The sequence below is a fragment of the Neofelis nebulosa genome, chromosome 4, assembly GCF_028018385.1.
Source record: "Neofelis nebulosa isolate mNeoNeb1 chromosome 4, mNeoNeb1.pri, whole genome shotgun sequence".
In the NCBI taxonomy this organism is placed as follows: Eukaryota; Metazoa; Chordata; class Mammalia; order Carnivora; family Felidae; genus Neofelis; species Neofelis nebulosa.
This window is the reverse complement of record NC_080785.1, coordinates 164,342,447-164,362,890: the sequence shown is the minus strand read 5'-3', so window position 1 is coordinate 164,362,890 and position 20,444 is coordinate 164,342,447. Positions and strand designations below refer to the sequence as shown.

General features: G+C 55.3%; 1 protein-coding gene across 2 annotated transcripts in view; it reads left to right on the top strand.

The window, feature by feature from the left end:
* FBN3 (fibrillin 3) overlaps window positions 1–20,444 on the top strand; it is a 60,739-nt gene that overhangs the window by 16,650 nt on the left and 23,645 nt on the right. For both annotated transcript variants that reach the window (XM_058728184.1, XM_058728185.1), the window contains exons 23-40: window positions 701–925; window positions 1,106–1,231; window positions 1,517–1,645; window positions 2,895–3,020; window positions 3,199–3,324; window positions 3,478–3,600; window positions 3,748–3,873; window positions 4,831–4,956; window positions 6,748–6,870; window positions 7,066–7,188; window positions 7,591–7,716; window positions 7,798–7,920; window positions 8,703–8,825; window positions 9,434–9,595; window positions 10,555–10,623; window positions 11,796–11,921; window positions 18,587–18,712; window positions 19,121–19,270. In XM_058728184.1, coding sequence (XP_058584167.1) covers window positions 701–925; window positions 1,106–1,231; window positions 1,517–1,645; window positions 2,895–3,020; window positions 3,199–3,324; window positions 3,478–3,600; window positions 3,748–3,873; window positions 4,831–4,956; window positions 6,748–6,870; window positions 7,066–7,188; window positions 7,591–7,716; window positions 7,798–7,920; window positions 8,703–8,825; window positions 9,434–9,595; window positions 10,555–10,623; window positions 11,796–11,921; window positions 18,587–18,712; window positions 19,121–19,270 — 2,358 coding nt within the window. The remainder of the gene's footprint in view (window positions 1–700; window positions 926–1,105; window positions 1,232–1,516; window positions 1,646–2,894; window positions 3,021–3,198; window positions 3,325–3,477; window positions 3,601–3,747; window positions 3,874–4,830; window positions 4,957–6,747; window positions 6,871–7,065; window positions 7,189–7,590; window positions 7,717–7,797; window positions 7,921–8,702; window positions 8,826–9,433; window positions 9,596–10,554; window positions 10,624–11,795; window positions 11,922–18,586; window positions 18,713–19,120; window positions 19,271–20,444) is intronic.

Genomic DNA, 20,444 nt, shown 5'->3' with positions numbered 1-20,444 from the left:
CTCGCATCGGATTGTTCTGAGGGCATCTTTTTTTTTTTTTTTTTTTCAACGTTTTTTATTTATTTTTGGGACAGAGAGAGACAGAGCATGAACGGGGGAGGGGCAGAGAGAGAGAGGGAGACACAGAAGCGGAAACAGGCTCCAGGCTCCGAGCCGTCAGCCCAGAGCCCGACGCGGGGCTCGAACTCACGGACCGCGAGATCGTGACCCGGCTGAAGTCGGCCGCTCAACCGACTGCGCCACCCAGGCGCCCCTGTTCTGAGGGCATCTTGCAGATCAAACACACACTCTGGAGCCAGATGGCCTGGCGTGAAAGTGGTTCTGCCTTTCGCCGTGTGGCCGCGGACAAGCTACCCAACCCTTCTGTGCCTCAGTTTTCTTGCCTGTAAAATGAACATGATGCTAATATTTTCATCTTGATGTCTATTTTGAGGATTGCATAGGCTGGGGAGCTTGGAACAGTGCCCTGCCCATAGCAAGCACCTTAACACAGCAAGGCATTGCCACTAAAACGTTGCATGACGTTGTTAAGGAAGTGTTACCGCTGGGTGATGTAGAATGTCGATAATGGCACTCCCCTTGCGCCCTTCCTGTTGGGGAGGGAGTTTCAGACAGGTGCTGCTGAGGGAGACCTTATCGGCCATGTGACAGCAGGCACACCGTGGCAGGGGTGGGACCCAGTGACTGTCCCTCTGTGTAGACGTGCGCCTGGAGCCTTGTTTCCTGCATTGGGATGAGGACGAGTGTGGGGCCACCCTGCCCGGCAAGTACCGGATGGACGTCTGCTGCTGCTCCGTGGGGGCTGCCTGGGGGGATGAGTGTGAAGCGTGCCCAGAGCCGGAGTCCCCGGCATTTGCCAGCCTATGTCCCCGGGGACTAGGCTTCGCCAGCCAGGACTTCCTGTCAGGCCGGCCCTTCTATAAAGGTGTGTTCGGGCGCGGGGAGCCTGGAGGATGGGGAGAGGGCACAGCACAGGCAAAGGCCCTGTGGCGGGAAGTGTGTTTGGGAGAGAGCAACGCGTCTGCAGTCAGAGGTGTGAAATCTCAGGGGCGGACCCAGGGACCCTGGAGGGGTTTGACTGACATTTCGTGCTCCCACACTGCAGACGTGAACGAGTGCAAGGCGTTCCCCGGCCTCTGCGTGCACGGCACCTGCCGCAACACCGTGGGCAGCTTCCGCTGCTCCTGTGCCGGGGGCTTCGCCCTGGATGCTCGGGGAAGGAACTGTACAGGTATGTGCCCACCCCGGGGGCGCCTGCAGGAGTGGGGGCTTCAGATCACACATGGGGTCCAGACCCACTCTTGGTCCTGCTGCCTTCTCTGGCCCTTGGGGATTCCGACTGTGAGAGGAGGGGCTGACAAAGGTGACCTCCGGGGTGGGGGGAGTTCCCTCCCCTTCTCTGATGTGCAGCCGCCACACCTCCGTTCCCATCCCTGGCTCAGCTCAGCAGCTCGGGGCTCCCGTGTAGCCTCCGTGTCTACAGACGCGGAGGCCGGCCTTGCCCCTCTCTCCCCAGACATCGACGAGTGCCACATCTCCCCTGACCTCTGCGGCCGGGGCACCTGTGTCAACACCCCGGGCAGCTTCGAGTGTGAGTGTTTCCATGGCTACGAGAGTGGCTTCATGCTGATGAAGAGCTGCATGGGTAGGTGGCCGCAGGGCCATTGTGCGGGTGGCCCCGGGCAGGGGGATGCCTGTAGGGTCTCTCGGGGCTGAGGGGAGGGATGGTGAGGGCGTTGTTGTGATGGGCGAGGTGGGAGGCGCAGGTGTGGGGAAAAGCTGAGACCCAGCGAATCTGGGCGCCAGGTGGCGGCATCCCCAAAGGCAGCCGGATGTTGGGTCTGTCATGCAGAGTTGAGTCCTAGGGACCCAGATTTGGGTGAGTCCTCCCAGAGTAGGTGTAGCGTGAGAAGAGGAGGAGGGCCCTGGAGAGAGGAGTCCCCCCTTCCTTCCTTCCTTCCTTCCTTCCTTCCTTCCTTCCTTCCCTCCTTCCTTCCCTCCCTCTCTGCCTCCTTCCTTCCCTCCCTCCCTCCTTCCCTCCCTCCTTCCCTCCCTCCTTCCCTCCTTCCCTCCCTCCTTCCTTACTTCCTCCCTCCCTGCTGCCTTCCTGCCTGCCTTCTGCTTTTTTTTTCATTCAGTGAACATTTCATGCACCTCTACTGAGGGGAGCCACAAGGAGCTCAGTAGCAGACAGCCAGGCTCTTGGAGCTCATGACCTGATGGGGAGACAGATGTTGATAAAATTAATCCCTGGAGAAATGCAAAATGGCCACTGTGAGAAGCGCTTGAAAGGGCCATGCAGTAGGGTAGAGTGTGGTCCCCAGGGATAGGTCCTGTTCTGTGGGACTGGAGGTTGTGGCTGAGAGTGAGGGTAAATGTGGTGAAGAGGGGCTGCAAGAACAGCCTGAAGGGAGAACAGCAGGTGCAAAGGCCCTGGGGTGGGCCTGAGGGATGGAAAGGGTTTCTGTGCGGTGAGCCAGGTGGAGGAAACAGCAGGTGCAAAGGCCCTGGGGTGGGCCTGAGGGGTGGAAGGAGGTACTCGAGACTGGAGTTCGAGGCGGGGGGTGGCACAGCCTGCTCCTGCTGATGCCTGCACCTTGCCTCCCTGCGGAGTCCTACAGCGTTGCTTCTCAGGGCCTCCTTCGGTGACTCGAGGAGTGTCGGCCTCCTGGCCCTGATTCTCCTGAGGATTCCAGCTTCCTTCTTGGGCTGACCTGCCCCTGCTCCTCCCAGCGCACACCCCGCTCCCTGGGTCATCAAGCCCAAGCCTCCAGGCTCTCCCGGCCGTGGCCAGGGTGACGGGGCTGGGGACCGCAGGGAGAAGCTTCCCACGAGCCACGCCGCGCCCACCCTGGTCGGTGCCTTCACACCCGCTCTCTCTTGCACACGCGCAGACGTGGACGAGTGTGCGCGGGACCCGCTGCTGTGCCGGGGAGGTACCTGCTCCAACACGGACGGGGGCTACCAGTGTCAGTGCCCCCCCGGACATGCGCTGACGGCCAAGGGCACTGCCTGTGAGGGTGAGTGTGCAGCAGGCATGCGAGCGAGCGTGGTGTGGTGTGAGTGAATGGTGGGCGTGTGCACTTGTGCGTGCCCTGTGAGAGTGTGTGCGTGTGTCCGAGTGTCTCAGGGACCCCACGCTGGGTCGTCGCCTCTGCTCACACTGGGCCCCCGCCGGCCACGTGCCCCCCCCCGCAGATGTCGATGAGTGTTCCCTGAGTGACGGCCTGTGTCCCCATGGCCACTGTGTCAACGTCATCGGGGCCTTCCAGTGCTCCTGCCACGCTGGCTTCCAGAGCACAGCTGACCGCCTCGGCTGCACGGGTGAGACTGCGCCCACCTGCCCCACGTGGGCACCAGCCCCCAGCCCCCAGCCCCAGCCACCGTGGAGGTCCTTCCTGGCCTCAGTTCCAGACCCCACTCCTGCCCCCCCCCCCTCCGTCAGCCCCGTGCTCGAGCCTGCCCTGCCTCCCACAGATATCAACGAATGCCGCACTGGGAACGGTGGGTGTGACATGCACTGCACAAACACCGAGGGCAGCTACCGGTGTGGCTGTGGACACGGCTACTCGCTGATGCCCGACGGGAGGGCGTGTGCAGGTGCGTGGGATAGGGGATCCAACCTAGCTTGGCCCAGGCAAAGCTGGCCAGAGCTGGGATAAGCCACTGACCCCGTGGCCAGGTCCCCGGGGGCTGCTGCTCCGTCCCTGCCCGCCTACAGCCCAGCCCCCACCTCTGCTCCCCCAGACGTGGATGAGTGTGCGGAGAACCCGGACATCTGCGACGGAGGCCAGTGCGTCAACGTGCCGGGGGGTCACCACTGCCTGTGCTATGAGGGCTTCGTGGCCACGCTGGACGCAAGGGCATGTGTCGGTGAGGAGCCAGGACCGTGGGGCGGAGGAGGCAGCGTCTGACCTCACACACCAGGCCTTCCCCAGGGGGGCGCATGGGCAAGACAGACAGCGGGTCCCGTCCCCGTCACGTGCAGGAGAGGGAGACAGGCTCTGCAGCAGCACGTGGCCACCAGTGCCCAGAGCCGACTGCCACGCGCCAGCCTGGGGGATGGGATTCACAGCAGCAGATACCCTAAACCTTGCTCTTGAAGTACGTCTATCGAGCACCACTGTGTCCCTGATGCACACCCCGCTCCCGGGGCTACGTCTCAAGATTGTCACACGCCGAGGCGTTTTATGCAGAGGGGGGGCGAGCTCGATGGGAGAGGGCGCTCAGAACTGTGTTTTCTGAGACCCGCTCGGGGACCGCGGGCTGTTCAGGCCGTGGTTACCGTCCTCCCCTGGCTGCGGGGCGTCACGGGGCCCCGGGAGCAGATGCGTCCTGGGTGCCCCATCAGGGCAGCGCTGGGGCCCGAGCGGGGAAGTTCCAGGAAGGGAAGGTGTAATTCTCTCCGAGGAAAGACGTGTGTGCAGCCCCAGTGCAGCTCAGCGTTCCCGATCGCGGGAGTCTTAGGAAGCCCTGAAGCGCCTCGGCTCAAATGACACAGGGAACTGTTTACTGCTCCACGCCCTTCTTGCTGCTCCCTGTTGGCGTAAAGGCTCTGAAAAGGCCTGTAGGAGAAAAACCCTAACTCTGCGCGCTCTAACTGTCCTCAGCTACAAAATGCTTTCGGGAACTTGTGCCCAGTGTGTCCCACAGGGTACGTGCTGGAAAACGTGGACAAGACAGCGGTCCGGTGGCGGAACCAGAAACGGCCCCGCGGTCCCGGACACGGGCACCGAGAGCCTCCACGCGGGGGAGCAGCGTGGCAGGGCACCCGGCAACGCTCGGGCACCCCCTCCGCCCTCACCTGCTTGCCCTCCTGTCACCCCGCAGACTTGAACGAGTGTGAACTGAAGCCCCACCTTTGCCTCCACGGGGACTGTGAGAACACAAAAGGCTCCTTTGTCTGCCACTGCCCTCTGGGTTACATCATCCGGAAGGGGGCCACGGGCTGCTCCGGTGAGCTGGCGGTCGGGGGTGTGGCACGGGGGGCTCCGAGGGGCCAGCTCGGGGGTCGTGGGGTCCCTGCCCCGTCCCCCAGGCCTGAGCATGGCCAGAGTTCATTCTCCCACATCTCCGCGGGTAGGGCCTCGTGTTCAAGCGGAAACAGGACCCAGTCGGGTGCCCCTGGGGCTCCCCTCTAGCCCCCAGCTCTGCGGGCCCCAGGTGTCCGTGGCAGCGTTCCCAAAGCATGCCAGCCTGATGATGCGACACCCTACGGGGGCGAATGTTTCCACGGTTCGTTAGTCAACTGACTCAGGCTCCTAGCGCTGTCGTAACAAATTCCTACCAGTCTCAGGGCTCAGAACCGCAGAAACGTATTCTCTGTCCGGAATGGTTCCCGAGCCCAGAAATCTGAAATCAGCACGTCCGCAGGGCTGCGGGGGCTCAGAGGGGGAATCTCTCCCACGCCTCTACTGCCTTCTGGCAGTGGCCAGGAGTCCCCCACCTGCCTCGTCAGCATGTCGCTCTACTCTCTGAGTCTGTCTTCACGTGGGTTGTCTCTGTGTCTGGGTCCAAATTTCCCTCTTATGAGAATGCCAGTCGCTGGATTAGGGCCACCAGAATCCAGGATGACCCCATCCTAACCTGGTTACATCCACAAAGACCCTGTTTCCAGATAACGTCCTGTGCACAGCTTCCGGGCATTAGGACGCGAACGTATCTTTCTGGAGATACATTGATGCGGTTATTGTAACGCGTGTTAGAATCCGACGTTATGTAGCGGCCTCAAATCCATGACTCTTTAGAGCCTGTTGTTGATGTAAAGTTGGCTTTTAAAATACGTTTACCCAGGGGCGCCTGGGTGGCTCGGAAGGTTAAGCGTCCGACTTCGGCTCAGGTCACGATCTCATGGTCCGTGAGTTCGAGCCCCGAGTCGGGCTCTGTGCTGACAGCTCAGAGCCTGGAGCCTGTTTCAGATTCTGTGTCTCCCCCTCTCTCTGCTCCTCCCCTGTTCATGCTCTGTCTCTCTCTGTCTCAAAAATAAATAAATGTTGGGGCGCCTGGGTGGCGCAGTCGGTTAAGCGTCCGACTTCAGCCAGGTCACGATCTCGCGGTCTGTGAGTTCGAGCCCTGCGTCGGGCTCTGGGCTGATGGCTGGGAGCCTGGAGCCTGTTTCCGATTCTGTGTCTCCCTCTCTCTCTGCCCCTCCCCCGTTCGTGCTCTGTCTCTCTCTGTCCCCAAAAAAAAAAAAAAAAAAAAAAAAAACGTTGAAAAATAAATAAATGTTAAAAAATAAAAATAAAAAAAAATACGTTTACCTAAGTAACAGTGAGGAAGCATGGGAAGCAACGTTCGGGAACCAGGAGCTCACTTGGTGGTGGGTGGACATTGCAGAGTTACAAGGGTGAGGCTGACTTGGCTGAGGGTCCAAGACGCTGGTTTAGAAGGAAATCCTGCTTTAGGGCAAGGATGTATGCATTAGGACGGCTACTCTTCAAGTCTACCCTGAGAGTCTTTCGTTCCTGTTTCAGATCACTTCAGAGGGCTGCTGGGAGTCGTGCCTTTGGGGTTTGGGAGTTTTCCTCCTGGGCTCTGGGTGATGGGGGAAGCTCCTGAGGTGGGTGGGGGGCTTTCTGGGCCAGCCCTCCCCCAGGAGGGTCCTTGCCCTTTCCCTGTTGCTGTAGTATCTCCCTACTCTGGACCCGAAGCCCTATTTCTACAAAGCCCAGGCCTTGTGGGGGTGCCGTGTCCTTCCTCTCCTCTCCTGGTCCAGACCCTCCCGTGACCGGGTCCCTCTCCTTGCAGATGTGGACGAGTGTGAGCTTGGGGGACACAGCTGTGACAGCCACGCTTCCTGCCTCAACGTCCCTGGGAGTTTCAGCTGCAGGTGCCAGCCAGGCTGGGTGGGGGATGGCTTCGCATGCCACGGTGAGTGCCTGGGGGCAGGCGGTCTGGGCAGAGCAGCTGAGGTAGGTGGGGGGCAGGAGGGAGACGGGGCGGTGGGGGTGGGGGTCTGGGCCCAGGGGTGTCTGTGGGGGTCGGACAGGGCCAAGCTTGGAGGGTCCGCCTCCCTGCAGCCCCCCAATGCGCACACTGGGGGGCCCCGGGCTCCGTGTCCTGCAGACCTGGATGAGTGTGCTTCCCGGGAGCACCAGTGCAGCCTGAGGGCCGACTGCCTGAATGTTCCCGGCTCCTACCTCTGTGCCTGCCACCAGGGCTTCACTGGGGACGGCTTCTCCTGTGAAGGTGAGAGTGGGGTGGGGCCCGAGGGGACAGCCACGGGGGCTGGGTTCCGACTCAAACCGATCCCACCCGGTGCACGGCGCCGGGGTGCTGGAGATGATGTGACTTCATCCCCGCGGGGCCACGGGCCAGGCTGAGTCACGGGGTTGGCTGTCTTCTCCCCTGGACTCTGAATGCACGGAGCCTTCTGGACGTGGAGCACAGGAACACTAGCTTACTTCCTGGTGGCCCTCCACCCGGGTCCCGCGTGACCAGGTCTCCTGTCTCCCCGAGTCGGGGTCTGAGTTCCCGGTACTCCCCAGAACCCTGGGTGACTGTGAAGGGTTTGACCGGGGACCCCTGCCCCCGCCCTGCATGGGTCCTGGACAGCTGGCCCCCAGCCCTCTGCCTCTCGGGGTCCCGCAGACAGGGACGAATGTGCTGAGGACGTGGACCTCTGTGAGAACGGGCAGTGCCTCAATGCCCCCGGCGGGTACCGCTGTGAATGTGAGATGGGCTTCAGCCCCACGGAGGACCACCGCGCCTGTCGGGGTGAGACCTGGGACTGCCGGGCTGGGGGACACAGCAGGAGCAGGCTGCCAGGCAAGGCGGGCTGACCTGGGGTCCCCACAGACGTGGACGAGTGCGTTCTCGGGAACCTCTGTGTGTTCGGGAGCTGCGAGAACCTGCCCGGAATGTTCCGCTGCATCTGCAGTGAGGGCTATGAGCTGGACCGCGGTGGTGGCAATTGCACAGGTGTGGGGTCAGCTGGGCTGTGGGGGTGGGAGGAGGGGCAGGGCTTACTGCCTCCCTGCCCTCAGATCTCTTCTTGAATGTCCTATTCTGGAGGGGGGGCTTGTCTGACCCCCATCTCCAGCAGTGCCCCCATTGATCCGTGTTCCCATCACCCTCCTCCGTTGGCATCTATCATCTTCTGAATCAATGCAGTGAATGAATGAAGGTGTACTCCCTCCACTACTACCGTCAAAATGACCTCCCACTTATGTATTTAAAACGGGGGTCAGCAAACTTTTCTGGCAAACGACCAGATAGGAAATATTTTTGGCTTTCCAGCCATACAGTTTCTGTCACAGCTACTCAACTGCCTCGTAGCTCAGAAGCAGACACACACAGGCAGTATGTAAATGAGTGGGTGTGGGTGTGTGCCAATAAAACTTTATTTACACTAACAGGCAGGGGGCTCTGGCCCACCGATAATAGCCTGCCAACCCGTGGCTTGAAAGCATGTTCTAAATGTTGGGCTTTGTAGGTTGGCTGCGTGGAACCCATGACACAGGAAACTTTCAAGGGGCAAACCTCCATCCCAAGTGGAACAGAACAGGGAGGAGAGGGGGTTAGACAGGCCAGGGCAGACTCTGGAGGCTGCTGTCCCTTCAGGCTTTCTTCCCAGGGGAGGACATGGCTTCACTCCACAGCCCACATCCAACATTGAGGGCTTCAGCTTCCCAGGAGGAAGGTGGGAGGGAAGTGGATTGAGGGAGGGCTCCCGCTGACAGCATTCCCCACCCCCCCACCAGATGTCAATGAGTGTGCAGACCCTGTGAACTGCATCAATGGCCTGTGTGTCAACACACCCGGCAGCTACCTCTGCAACTGCCCCCAGGATTTTGAGCTGAATCCCAGCGGGGTGGGCTGTGTGGGTGAGTAAACCCTTGGCTCCAGCTGGGGATCTGATGGCAGGTGAGCTGGGGGAGCTCAGATTTACCTGTTCTTGACAAACAGGGCCTTTGCCGGCCCCTGATCAGGGCCACTGAGGACGTGTTCTTGCACACCCTTCCACTCCTGGGGTGTGCGCACGCGCGCGCACACACACACACACACACACACACACACAGCTCCCTGCCCAGGGACAGTGTCCCTGTCCATTTGTTCAGACACCCCCTTCTGTCCCTGTGCCCTACACACTCATACATACATGTACACACACAGTCACATGTGTGCACATATATACGTGTGCAGAGGCACAGCCATGCACACGGGCACCTGTGTACACACAGCCGCGAGGCCGAGCCAGGCACGCATGCGCACACGGCCGCGAATCAGGGCCAGGCACGCAGGCACGCGTGCGCACACGGCCGCGAATCAGAGCCGGGCGCAGGCGCACGTGCGCACACGGCCGCGAATCAGAGCCAGGCACACAGGCACGTATGCGCACACGGCCGCACACGCAGTTACTCAGAGAGGTGCAAACACGCGCGCGCCCTCGTCTCTCCTGCCCCATGCTAACCACCCCTTTCTGCCTGTTCAGACACCCGGGTGGGGAACTGTTTCCTGGACACGCATGACCGAGGGGATGGTGGTATCTTCTGCGCTGCTGAGATCGGGGTTGGCGTCACCCGGGCTTCTTGCTGTTGCTCCCTGGGACGGGCCTGGGGTAACCCGTGTGAACTGTGCCCGCTGGCCAACACCAGTGAGTCTCCGGGTGGTGGTGGGGGACACAGGCGAGCACTGCCCAGGACTTCGGGGGTCATCTGTGCTAAGGGAGGGACACTGAGAACCAGAGAGGGAGAGGGGCTCGCCCTGGGTCACACAGCATACCTTTAGCAGTTCGTCGGCTGTGCCTCCTCGCTCCACGTGTCTCTCTGCCCTCCCTTCCTGCAAATTCTCTGTGTGTTTCTATTCGCTTGCTTCCTCAGTCCGTCAGCCAGCAAACATTGAGAGTTCCTCCATGCCCTGTGCAAGGGGCTGGGGACCCAGAGCAGGATGAACCACAGCACGGCACACTGCCCCTCACCCGTGTACCAGTGGTCCCCGGACCGTGGAAGTAGAGCTATCCTGAGGGTTTGTCTGAGACACAGTGGTGGCCAAGGACAGGAAGTGGATAAGGGAAGACTTCTCAGGACAAAAGGCTTAAATGAGGTTTTGAAGGATGAGTACGAGTTTTCTAGGCAGAGCAGGGGGAAGGGTCTGTGATGCTGTGGGAACAGCATGTGCAAAGGCCTCAGGTTCACACACCTGTCCACCTATTCAGGTGTGTGTGTGTGTCTGTGTCCATGTGTATATATGATATCCGGGGTCTTTCTTTCAATGGGGAAGATTTGCAGTCACACTGGTCTGGTTTTAGATCAGAAGAAATCACCCCTCTCCACCCCCAGCTGTTAGCACACAGTCCATCTGTTCATATGTTGAATGTGAACACATGTTCACACACACACACACACACACACACACACACACACACACACTGCCCCGTCTTCCCAGATTGGCTGAAGTCTCTCGGTGCCGAGAGGCTGAGGAGGTAAGGGGATGGAATTGGTGTGGTAGAGGGATGTGGGACCCATTCTGGAGCCCTTCTTGGGAGACCTCAATTCCCCTGCCTCCCTTGGGCTTCACCCCACAGCCCCTCAGAAGAACCTGTTTCCTTTGCAGCCGAGTATAGAACCTTGTGCCCGGGGGGCGAGGGCTTCCGACCCAACCCCATCACTGTCATTCTGGAAGGTGAGCTCCGGGCAGACCATCCACTTGCGTACTCAGTGAGCTTTTTCTCATCCCTGCCTCGCCAAAATGCACAGTTGCGGGACAGGGGGCACAACCTCCCTCCCCAAGGCCAGGCAGTGAGGCTAAACTGTTCTCAGTTTTTGGTGAAGTCCGTCCCATCCATCCCACTACCCCTCTACTCACCCACCCATGCATCCATCCATCGTCCCCATCCAACCACTCACCCACCCATCCATCCATCCATCCCCCATCCAACCACTCACCCACCCCATCCATCCATCCATCCATCCATCCATCCATCCATCCATCCACTCACCCATCCCCCCCATCCATCCATCCATTCATGCATCCCCCATCCACCCATCCATACATATATTCCTCATTCACACACACAACTGTCCACTCACCCATCCTTCTTTCCCTCCTCCATCCACACATACATACTCCCCCATTCAGCCATCTACTCATCTACCCATCCACCCACTTCCCACTCATAAATTCTCCATCCTTAATCCTTCCCCCTTCCCTTCCTTTCTCCCACTATTCTCTCTCCCTTCCTTGATTCCTTCCTATCTTCTGTGCATACATACATCATCCATCTACTCACCTCCCCACCTGTCCATCTGTCCATCCATCCATCCATCCGTGCACTTATTCATCTTGTCGTTGATTCACTTCTTATTCATCCACTATTTTTTATATCAATCCATCCATCCATCCAACCTTTTTTAAAAACTAAGCTCTATGCCAACGTGGGGCTTGAGCTCATGACTCCCAAGATCAAGAGTCACATGCTCTACTGACTGAGCCAGTCAGGCACCCTTCATCCATCCATCCTTTTATGCACAGGGGGTGATAAGATTGGAGAATTCCATCCAGAGGGAACTATGTGATGGATGGATAGATGGATGGATGGATGGATGGTTGGATGGAGTAGGAAATGAAGAAAAAGGGGATGAATTCAGGGTGACCTTGACTCAAGAGAGTCTAGGTACAGCCTCCAAGGTGGACCCTGGCCTGAACGCTCCAAATAGCCCACACCTCTCAGGTATTCTTGAAGAGGCAGGACTGGCTCCTCCGGGGCCTTGGAGAACCCAAGGCAGGGTGTGGGTGTCCCCCGAGGCCTCTGCTTGGGTTTAGCGGCCAAGCACAGCTTCTTCACTTCCTGACAGACATTGATGAGTGCCAGGAGCTGCCCGGGCTGTGCCAGGGGGGAACCTGTGGCAATACCTTTGGCAGCTTCCAGTGTGCGTGCCCACCCGGTTACCACCTCAATGAGGACACCCGCATCTGTGAGGGTGAGTATACACCTTCCTCTCTAGCCTCACCTCCTCCTCAGGTGCTGGAGCCTGAAGTGCCTTTAGGGGCTCTACTCACCTGCCTTGCTGCCTGGGGCCCACTGGGAGGGTGGGAAAGGCTTCATCAGAATCCCCCAGGCTGCACTCTGCTCTGCTCCCTCCCTCTCACTTCCTGCCCACTTGGAAATGGCCTGGCTTTTCTATGGCAACCACTCCCTTCCTCCTTCGGGCAAAAGCTGACCAAGTCCCAAAGCTGAGAGTGGGAAGGGACAGACACAGAAGGAATAGCCACACCATTCCTTCAAACAGCGCTCTACCTGTCTCCTTCCTCCCTCCTTTGGGCATCACAGTAATGACCAATAGGAAACTGGTGTTTGTGACTGTGTGTCACCCTCGCACTGAGCATCTTCAGTTGTCATTTGTTCAGTCACCACAACAGCCCCGTGAGGGGGATGTTCCATTTAGGATCCCATTTTTCAGATGCAGAAACTAAGGTTCAGGGAGATTAAGTAACTTGTCCAGCTAGTAAGTGAGCGAAACCCAGCCATTCTGGTCCTTGAGACTGAGCTCTTCCAATGCAGTATACTAAGTCGGTCCGTCCACCCACCCACCCATCCACCATCCATCCATCCATCCACCATCCATCCACCGTCCACCCATCCATCCATCCATCCATCTACCATCCATCCGTCTATCCACCAATCCATCCATCCATTCATCCCCTATCCATCCATCTATCCACCATCCATCTATCCACCATCCACCTATCCATCCATCCATCCATCCATCCACCATCCATCCATCCATCCATCCACCATCCACCCACCCACCCATCCATCCATCCATCCACCATCCATCCACCGTCCACCCATCCATCCATCCATCCATCTACCATCCATCCGTCTATCCACCAATCCATCCATCCATTCATCCCCTATCCATCCATCTATCCACCATCCATCTATCCACCATCCACCTATCCATCCATCCATCCATCCATCCATCCACCATCCATCCATCCATCCACCATCCACCCATCCATCCATCCATCCATCCATCTACCATCCATCCATCTATCCACCAATCCATCCATCCATCTATCTGTCCACCATCCATCTATCCACCATCCACCTATCCATCCCTCCATCCATCCATCTATCCACCATCCACCTATCCATCCCTCCATCCATCCATCTATCCACCATCCACCTATCCATCCATCCACCCATCCACCATCCATCTATCCACCATCCACCTATCCGTCCGTCCATCCATCCATCCATCCATCCATCCATCCATCTATCCACCATCCACCTATCCACCATCCACCTATCCACCATCCACCTATCCATCCATCCATCCATCCATCCACCATCCATCCATCTATCCACCATCCACCTATCCATCCATCCATCTATCTGTCCACCATCCATCCATCCATCCATCTATCCACCATCCACCTATCCATCCATCCATCTATCTGTCCACCATCCACCTATCCATCCATCCATCCATCCATCTATCCATCTATCCACCACCCACCTATCCATCCGTCCATCCATCCATCCACCATTCACCTATCCATCCATCCATCTATCCACCATCCACCTATCCATCCATCCATCTATCCATCCATCCATCCACCATCCATCCATCTATCCACCATCCACCTATTCATCCATCCATCTATCTGTCCACCATCCATCCATCCATCCATCTATCCACCACCCACCTATCCATCCATCCATCCATCCATCCATCTATCCACCATCCACCTATCCATCCATGCATCTATCTGTCCAACATCCATCCATCCATCCATCTATCTATCCACCACCCACCTATCCATCCATCCATCCATCCATCTATCCATCTATCCACCATCCACCTATCCATCCATCCATCTATCTGTCCACCATCCACCTATCCATCCATCCATCCATCCATCTATCCATCTATCCACCACCCACCTATCCATCTATCCATCCATCCATCTATCCACCATCCACCTATCCATCCATCCATCTGTCCACCATCCATCCATCCATCCATCTATCCACCACCCACCCATCCATCCATCCATCCATCTATCCACCACCCACCCATTCATCCATCCATCCATCCATCCATCCACCATCCATCCGTCTATCCACCATCCACCTATCCATCCATCCACCATCCATCCATCTATCCACCATCCACCTATCCATCCATCCATCCATCCATCCAGCCACCTATCCACCCACCAATTCATTCTTTCTTTTCCTTTTGACGATATTAATTGAACACCTACATGTAGCCAGACACCAACACCAACACACAAGGACAGAATACATATCTTTTCCCTCGGAGCAGTGCTGTTTAGAAACTCAAGGAAATAGGGAAGGGAGGAAGAGGTCTAAGATCAAAACACCAACCTCCATTGTACGTGGAAGCGGAAGCTGTCACAGCAGAATCAGAACCTAAATACTTGAAGAATGTTTTATTCTTTTCTGCCTCCCCGTCTCTCGGGACATCAAGGAAGAAAGAGAAAGGTCCGATCAACAAATAAAAGTCACAGGGCAGGGAGCCTTTAACCGGATCACTGACCTTGGATGTGTAGCCTTGCTGGGCTAGAGGTGCACTTGAGGGCTGCAGTTCTGTGCGGTAGCATAAAATCCTATTCTCCAAAGGGCCCACACTTGGCTTAATGCTTTGCTGTTGCCACTTTGAAACTCTTCGTGGGTCTTGAACAAGGAAGCCCCAGTGTTCATTTTCCACTGGGCAAATTCTGTAGCTGGTCCTTGTCAGATAGTTTGTCTCACACCCGGAATCGCTGGACTGCATGGTGATTCTGTTGACTACTCTGTTGTGTTTGAGGAACTGCCCAACGGTTTTCTGCAGCGGCTACAGCCTTTTACATTCTCACCAGCAATGTACAAGGGCCCCGGTTTCTCCACATCCTCACCAACACTGGTATTTTCCATTGCTCAAAGTTACACCGTCTAGTGGGTGCAAAGTGGCATCTCATTGTGGTTTTGATTTGCATTTTTCCCTGATGACTGATGACTAAGGAGCATCTCTCCACGTGCTTACTGGTCATTTGTATGTCTTTGGAGTAGTGTCTGTTCAGGTCTTTTGCCCATTTTTAAACGGGGGTTGTCTTTTTGTTGTTGAGCTATGAGAGCTCTTTCTGTATTCTGGATATAAGACCCGTATCAGATACATAGTTTGCAAATAGCTTCTCCCATTTTGTACTTGTCTTTTTGCTTTCTTGATGGTGTCCTTCGATGCACACCAGGCTTTAATTCCGATGAAGCCAAATTTATCTTTTTTTTTTTTCCTTCTGCAGCTGTGTTTTGGTGTCCTCTAAGAATCCATTGCCAAATACAAGGTCATTAAAATTTACCCCTATGTCTTTTTTGTTTGTTTGTTTATTTTTGAGGGAGAGACAGAGTGCGAGTAGGGAAGGGACAGAGAGAAAGGGAGACACAGAACCTGAAGCAGGCTCCAGGCTCTGAGCTGTCAGCACAGAGCCTGACGCGGGGCTCGAACTCATGAACTGCAATATCATGACCTGAGCTGAAGTCAGACGCTCAATTGACTGAGCCCCCCAGGCGCCCCGACCCCTATGTCTTTTTTCTGAGAGTTTTATCATTTTGGCTCTTATATTTAGGTTTTCCACTTATTTTGAGTTATTTTTTGCCTGTGGTGTCAGAGAGAGGTCCGACTTCGTTCTTTTGCCTGTGGAGTTCCAGTTGTCCCTGCACCACTCGTTGAAGACACCCTTCTTTCCCCATTGAGTGGTCTTGGCTCCCGTGTCAAAAGTCACGCGACACATGGTTTCCTTCCGGACTCTCAGTTCTATTCCGTTGATGTATATGTCTATCTTTCACCTGTACCACACTGTCCTAATGACTGGAGCACTGTAAGTTTCAAAATTGGGAAGTGTGAGTCCTCCGACTTTGTTTTTCTTTTTCCAAGATGGTTTTGGCTGGGGGAGGGGGGTCCTTTGTAATTGCACATGCATTTAAGACTGAGTTTTCCATTTCTGCAAAAATGAAGGCATTGGGGTTTTAATGGGGATTGCATGGCAACTCTAAATTGCCGTGGGGAGTATTGCTGTGTTAACAGTATTAAATCTTCTCATCCATGTACACAGGAGGTCTTTCCGTTTCTCTCCGTCTTCTTTAGTTTTTTTTCCGTGATGTTTTGTAGTTTTCAGTGCTCAACTCTTGTGTCTCTTTGGTTAAATTTATTCCTAAGCATTGCATTTTTCGGACACTATTAGAAGCAGAATTTTTCTTTCTTTCTTTCTTTCTTTCTTTCTTTTTATTTTATTTTTTAAAAGCTTTCTTTAATGTTTATTTACTTTTTAATTTTTTTAATCTTTATTTATTTTTGAGAGAGAGAGAGAGTGCGAGCAGGGGAGGGGGAGACGCAGAATCCAAAGCAGGCTCCAGGCTCTGAGCTGTCAGCACAGAGCCCGACATGGGACTCAAACCCATGAAACGCCAGTTCATGACCTGAGCCAAAGTCGGACACTTAATCAACTGAGCCATCCAGGCACCCCGAATATTTATTTATTTTTCAGACAGAGAGACAGAGTGCAAGCAGGGAAGAGGCAAAGAGAGAGGGAGACACAGAATCGGAAGCAGGCTCCAGGCTCTAGGCTCTGAGCTATCAGCACAGAAGCTGATAAGGGGCTTGAACTCGTGAACTGCGAGATCATGACCTGAGCTGAAGTCGGATGCTTAACTGACTAAGCCACCCAGGCAACCCCCCCCCCCACCACCAAATTTTGTGTAATGTTTGTTTTTGAGAGAGAGACGGAGCATGAGCAGGAGAGAGGGAGACACAGAACTCAAAGTAGGCTCCAGGCTCCACGCTGTCAGCACAGAGCCCAATGAAGGGCTTGAACCCACAAACTGTGAGATTATGACATGAGCCAAAGTCAGATGCTCAACCAACTGAGCCACCCAGGTGCCCCAATATTTATTTATTTTTGAGAGAGAGCTAGAGCGTGAGCAGGGGAGGGGGAGAGAGAGAGGGAGACACAGAATCTGAAGCAGGCTCCAGGCTCCGAGCTTCAGTACAGAGCCTGATGCAGGGCTTGAACCCACAAACCATGAGATCACGACCTGAGTCAAAGTCGGACCCTTAACTGACTGAGCCACGCAGGTGCCCCATTAAGACTTTATTCTTAAGTGGGGCACTTGGGTGGCTCAGTCAGTTGAGTCTCCAACTTTGGCCTGGGCCATGATCTCACCTTTTGCGGGTTTGAGCCGCACATCGGACCCACTGCTATCGGGCAGAGCCCACTTCTGATCCTCTGTCCCCCTCTCACTGTGCTTCCCCCACCGGTGCGCTCTCTCTCTCTCTCAAAATGAAGTAAAACTTCTACTTGTTTAAAAAAGATGATTTTATTTTTAAGTAATCTCTACACCCAACATGGGGTTGAACTCACAACCCTGAGATCAAGAATCGCACACTGCACAGATTGAGCCTGCCCGGCACCCCTTTGTTCTGTAGATTTTTTAGGATAGCTTACATATCAGATTCCATGGTTGTTGTAAGTTTTTGACTGGATTCCAGACTCTTGCAAAAGTCGATTTTGTCAGTTTTCGCCAGCTTGATAGTTTTGTGCAGGAATGGAGGCTGATGTCCCACACTCTGCCATTTTTGGTGATAATGCTAATATTCCACTATCTGTTTTTATATAGCTCACTAGCTGAGAATGCTTGTTACACTTAAAAAAACATTCTTAATGTTTATTCATTTTTGAGAGACAGAGCATGAGCAGGGGAGGGGCAGAGAGAGAAGGAGACACAGAATCGGAAGCAGGCTCCAGGCTCTGAGCTCTCAGCACAGAACCCGACACGGGGCCGGAACTCATGAACCCCGAGATCATGACCTGAGCTGAAGTCGGACGCTTAACCGACTGAGCCACCCAGGCACCCCAGGTCATATTTTTTTCTTTTTTTAAAAAAAAAAAAATTTTTTTTAACGTTTATTTATTTTTGAGACAGAGAGACAGCATGAACAGGGGAGGGGCAGAGAGAGAGGGAGACACAGAATCTGAAACAGGCTCCAGGCTCTGAGCTGTCAGCACAGAGCCCGACACGGGGCTCGAACTCACGGACCATGAGATCATGACCTGAGCCAAAGTCGGACGCTTAACCGACCGAGCCACCCAGGCGCCCCCATATTTTTTTCTTAATAGAAGTTAGGTCAGGAGCGCCTGGGGTGGCTCAGTCACTTGAGCATCCGACTCTTGATTTTGGCTCGGGTCATAATCCCAGGGTCATGGGATCAAGCCCCACACTGGGTTCCATGGTCAATGTGGAAACTGCTTAAGATTCTCTCTCTTTCTCTCTCTCTCTCTCTCTCTCTCTCCCTCCCTCCCTCCCTCCCTCCCTCTCCCTCTCTCCCTCTGGCTCTCTTCCATGATCACACATGTGCTCTCTCTCTCTCTCTCTCAAAACAAAAAAAAGTAGATCATAGTAAGCTTTTTCTTTTTTTTTTTTATTTAACACCATGTCGGATCTTTCCCTGTCACTGAAATGCCTGTGCATTTTAAGCTAATCTTGACACTGAGCTCAAGCCCATAATGAAGTGACTCTACCAGGTCTGGGGTTGGGAGTTACCCAGACAACTGCTAGATGCTGTCCCTCCCTCCCCTGCAGACATCGACGAATGCTATGCACACCCGGGCATCTGTGGCCCCGGTACCTGCTACAACACCCTGGGGAACTACACTTGTGTCTGTCCTGCGGAGTACCTGCAAGTCAACGGTGGCAACAACTGCATGGGTACAAAGTGTGATGACTGGGGAGATAGGCAGTTGTGGGAAAAGCACTTGGGTGTGGGAAGGACTCCTAGGAGTCTCCAAGCCTTGGAAGAGTGTGAAGAGCTGTGTGTAGCTGTGTGTAGCAGGAGGGTGAGTGTATTTTTGAGTTGCTGGTCAGTAGCAGAGAACAAGATGCAGGATTTGGGGGCCCAGGGCTGTCATGAATGGTTGTCCAGGTTGTGCACTGCCCAACAAAATCTAAAATGTAAAAGGCACCCCATGTGTGTTGGGGGAGAGGCATCAAGCCAGTATTTTTCAGCTGGACCCGTGAATGAGTTCTCAGCCATCTGATGGCTCTCTCTTCCTCTCTTCTTTCTTCCCCTCTCTTGGCTATCTTTTACTCATACTCCTCTTCCTAACGGAACTGCAGACATGAGGAAGAGCATTTGCTTCCGGCACCATAACGGCACGTGTCAGAATGAACTGGCCTTTAACGTGACCCGGAAGATATGCTGCTGCTCATACAACATTGGCCAGGCCTGGAACAGACCCTGCGAGGCCTGCCCCACCCCTGCCAGCCGTGAGTGCTCTCCACACCCCCGCCCCTGCCCCCTTCTTTCCAGCTTCCTCCTTTTTAGTGCAGTATTTAAGGAGGCGCACCTTAATTGGGGCGCCCAGATTAGCTCTCATCCTACATTGTTCTGATGAGGGCTAAGGAGTTGAAAATACGTCCTAGGTGGCGTATGGAAAGCATCTGTCTTGGGGTGGGCGAGGCATCCTTCCTTGTATGTTGCAGATTTGGGGATTCAAAATGGATCAGTGAAGCTTACGTTTGTGGTAAAGGTCCTCGAAGACTCACAGACTATTTTGGGGGGAGGGTCAGTGAGTACCTGGGGCCAGGGAGGAAAGCAAAAGTGGCTGGAGGCACCAGGGGCCCCATGAGCAGGGGAAGGTGCAACCCGGGGAAGCTCTGGGAAAAGCTGCTGAAACACTGTTTGGGATGAAGAAGGGTATTGCGGGCAGGGAACAGCACGAGCAAAGGGCTGGAGGCAGAACTGAGCAGCAGACCATGCTGGCAGCTGGAAAGAGAGCTGGTAGAATGATCTAGCAGCCAGCCCGGCAATCGGAAAGAGCTGCAGGAGTGGGGCAGTGATTGAAAGTGGACAACAAGGACGTTCCCATATGCTATGGGCTGAATGTGTCCCCTGCTAAACTCACGCGTTGGAGCCCTGGTCCTCAGGGCGGTGGTGTTAGGAGGAGGGGCCTTGGGGAGGGGATTAGGAGGCCCCCTGAATGGGATGGGGGCCGTTCCGAGAAGACGTGTGTGGGAGACGATCTCCACCATGTGAGGACATAGCAGGAAAACAGCCACCTCTGAACCGGGAGGCGGCTCTCACCAGACCCCGAGTCTGCCGGCACCTTGGTCTTGAACTCCCAGCCTCCAGAACCGTGAGAAATAACGCATCTGCTGTTTAAGCCACCCGGTGTGTGGTATTTTGTCATGGCAGCCCCGGCTGACGGAGACCAATAGCTTCCTCAGGCCGTGGCAACAAATTGCCACAAATTTCGTGGCTTAAAAACCCCAGAAATTAATTTTCTCCCAGTTCTGAAGGCTAGAAGCCAGAAGCCAAGGTGGCAGTGACGCCGTGCCCCCTCCAGAGGCTCCAGGTTAGAGTGCTTCTCTGCTTCCTCCAGCTTCCGGTGGCTCTGGGCGTCCTGTGTTCCCGGCTTGGAGCTCTGTCCCCCATCTCTGC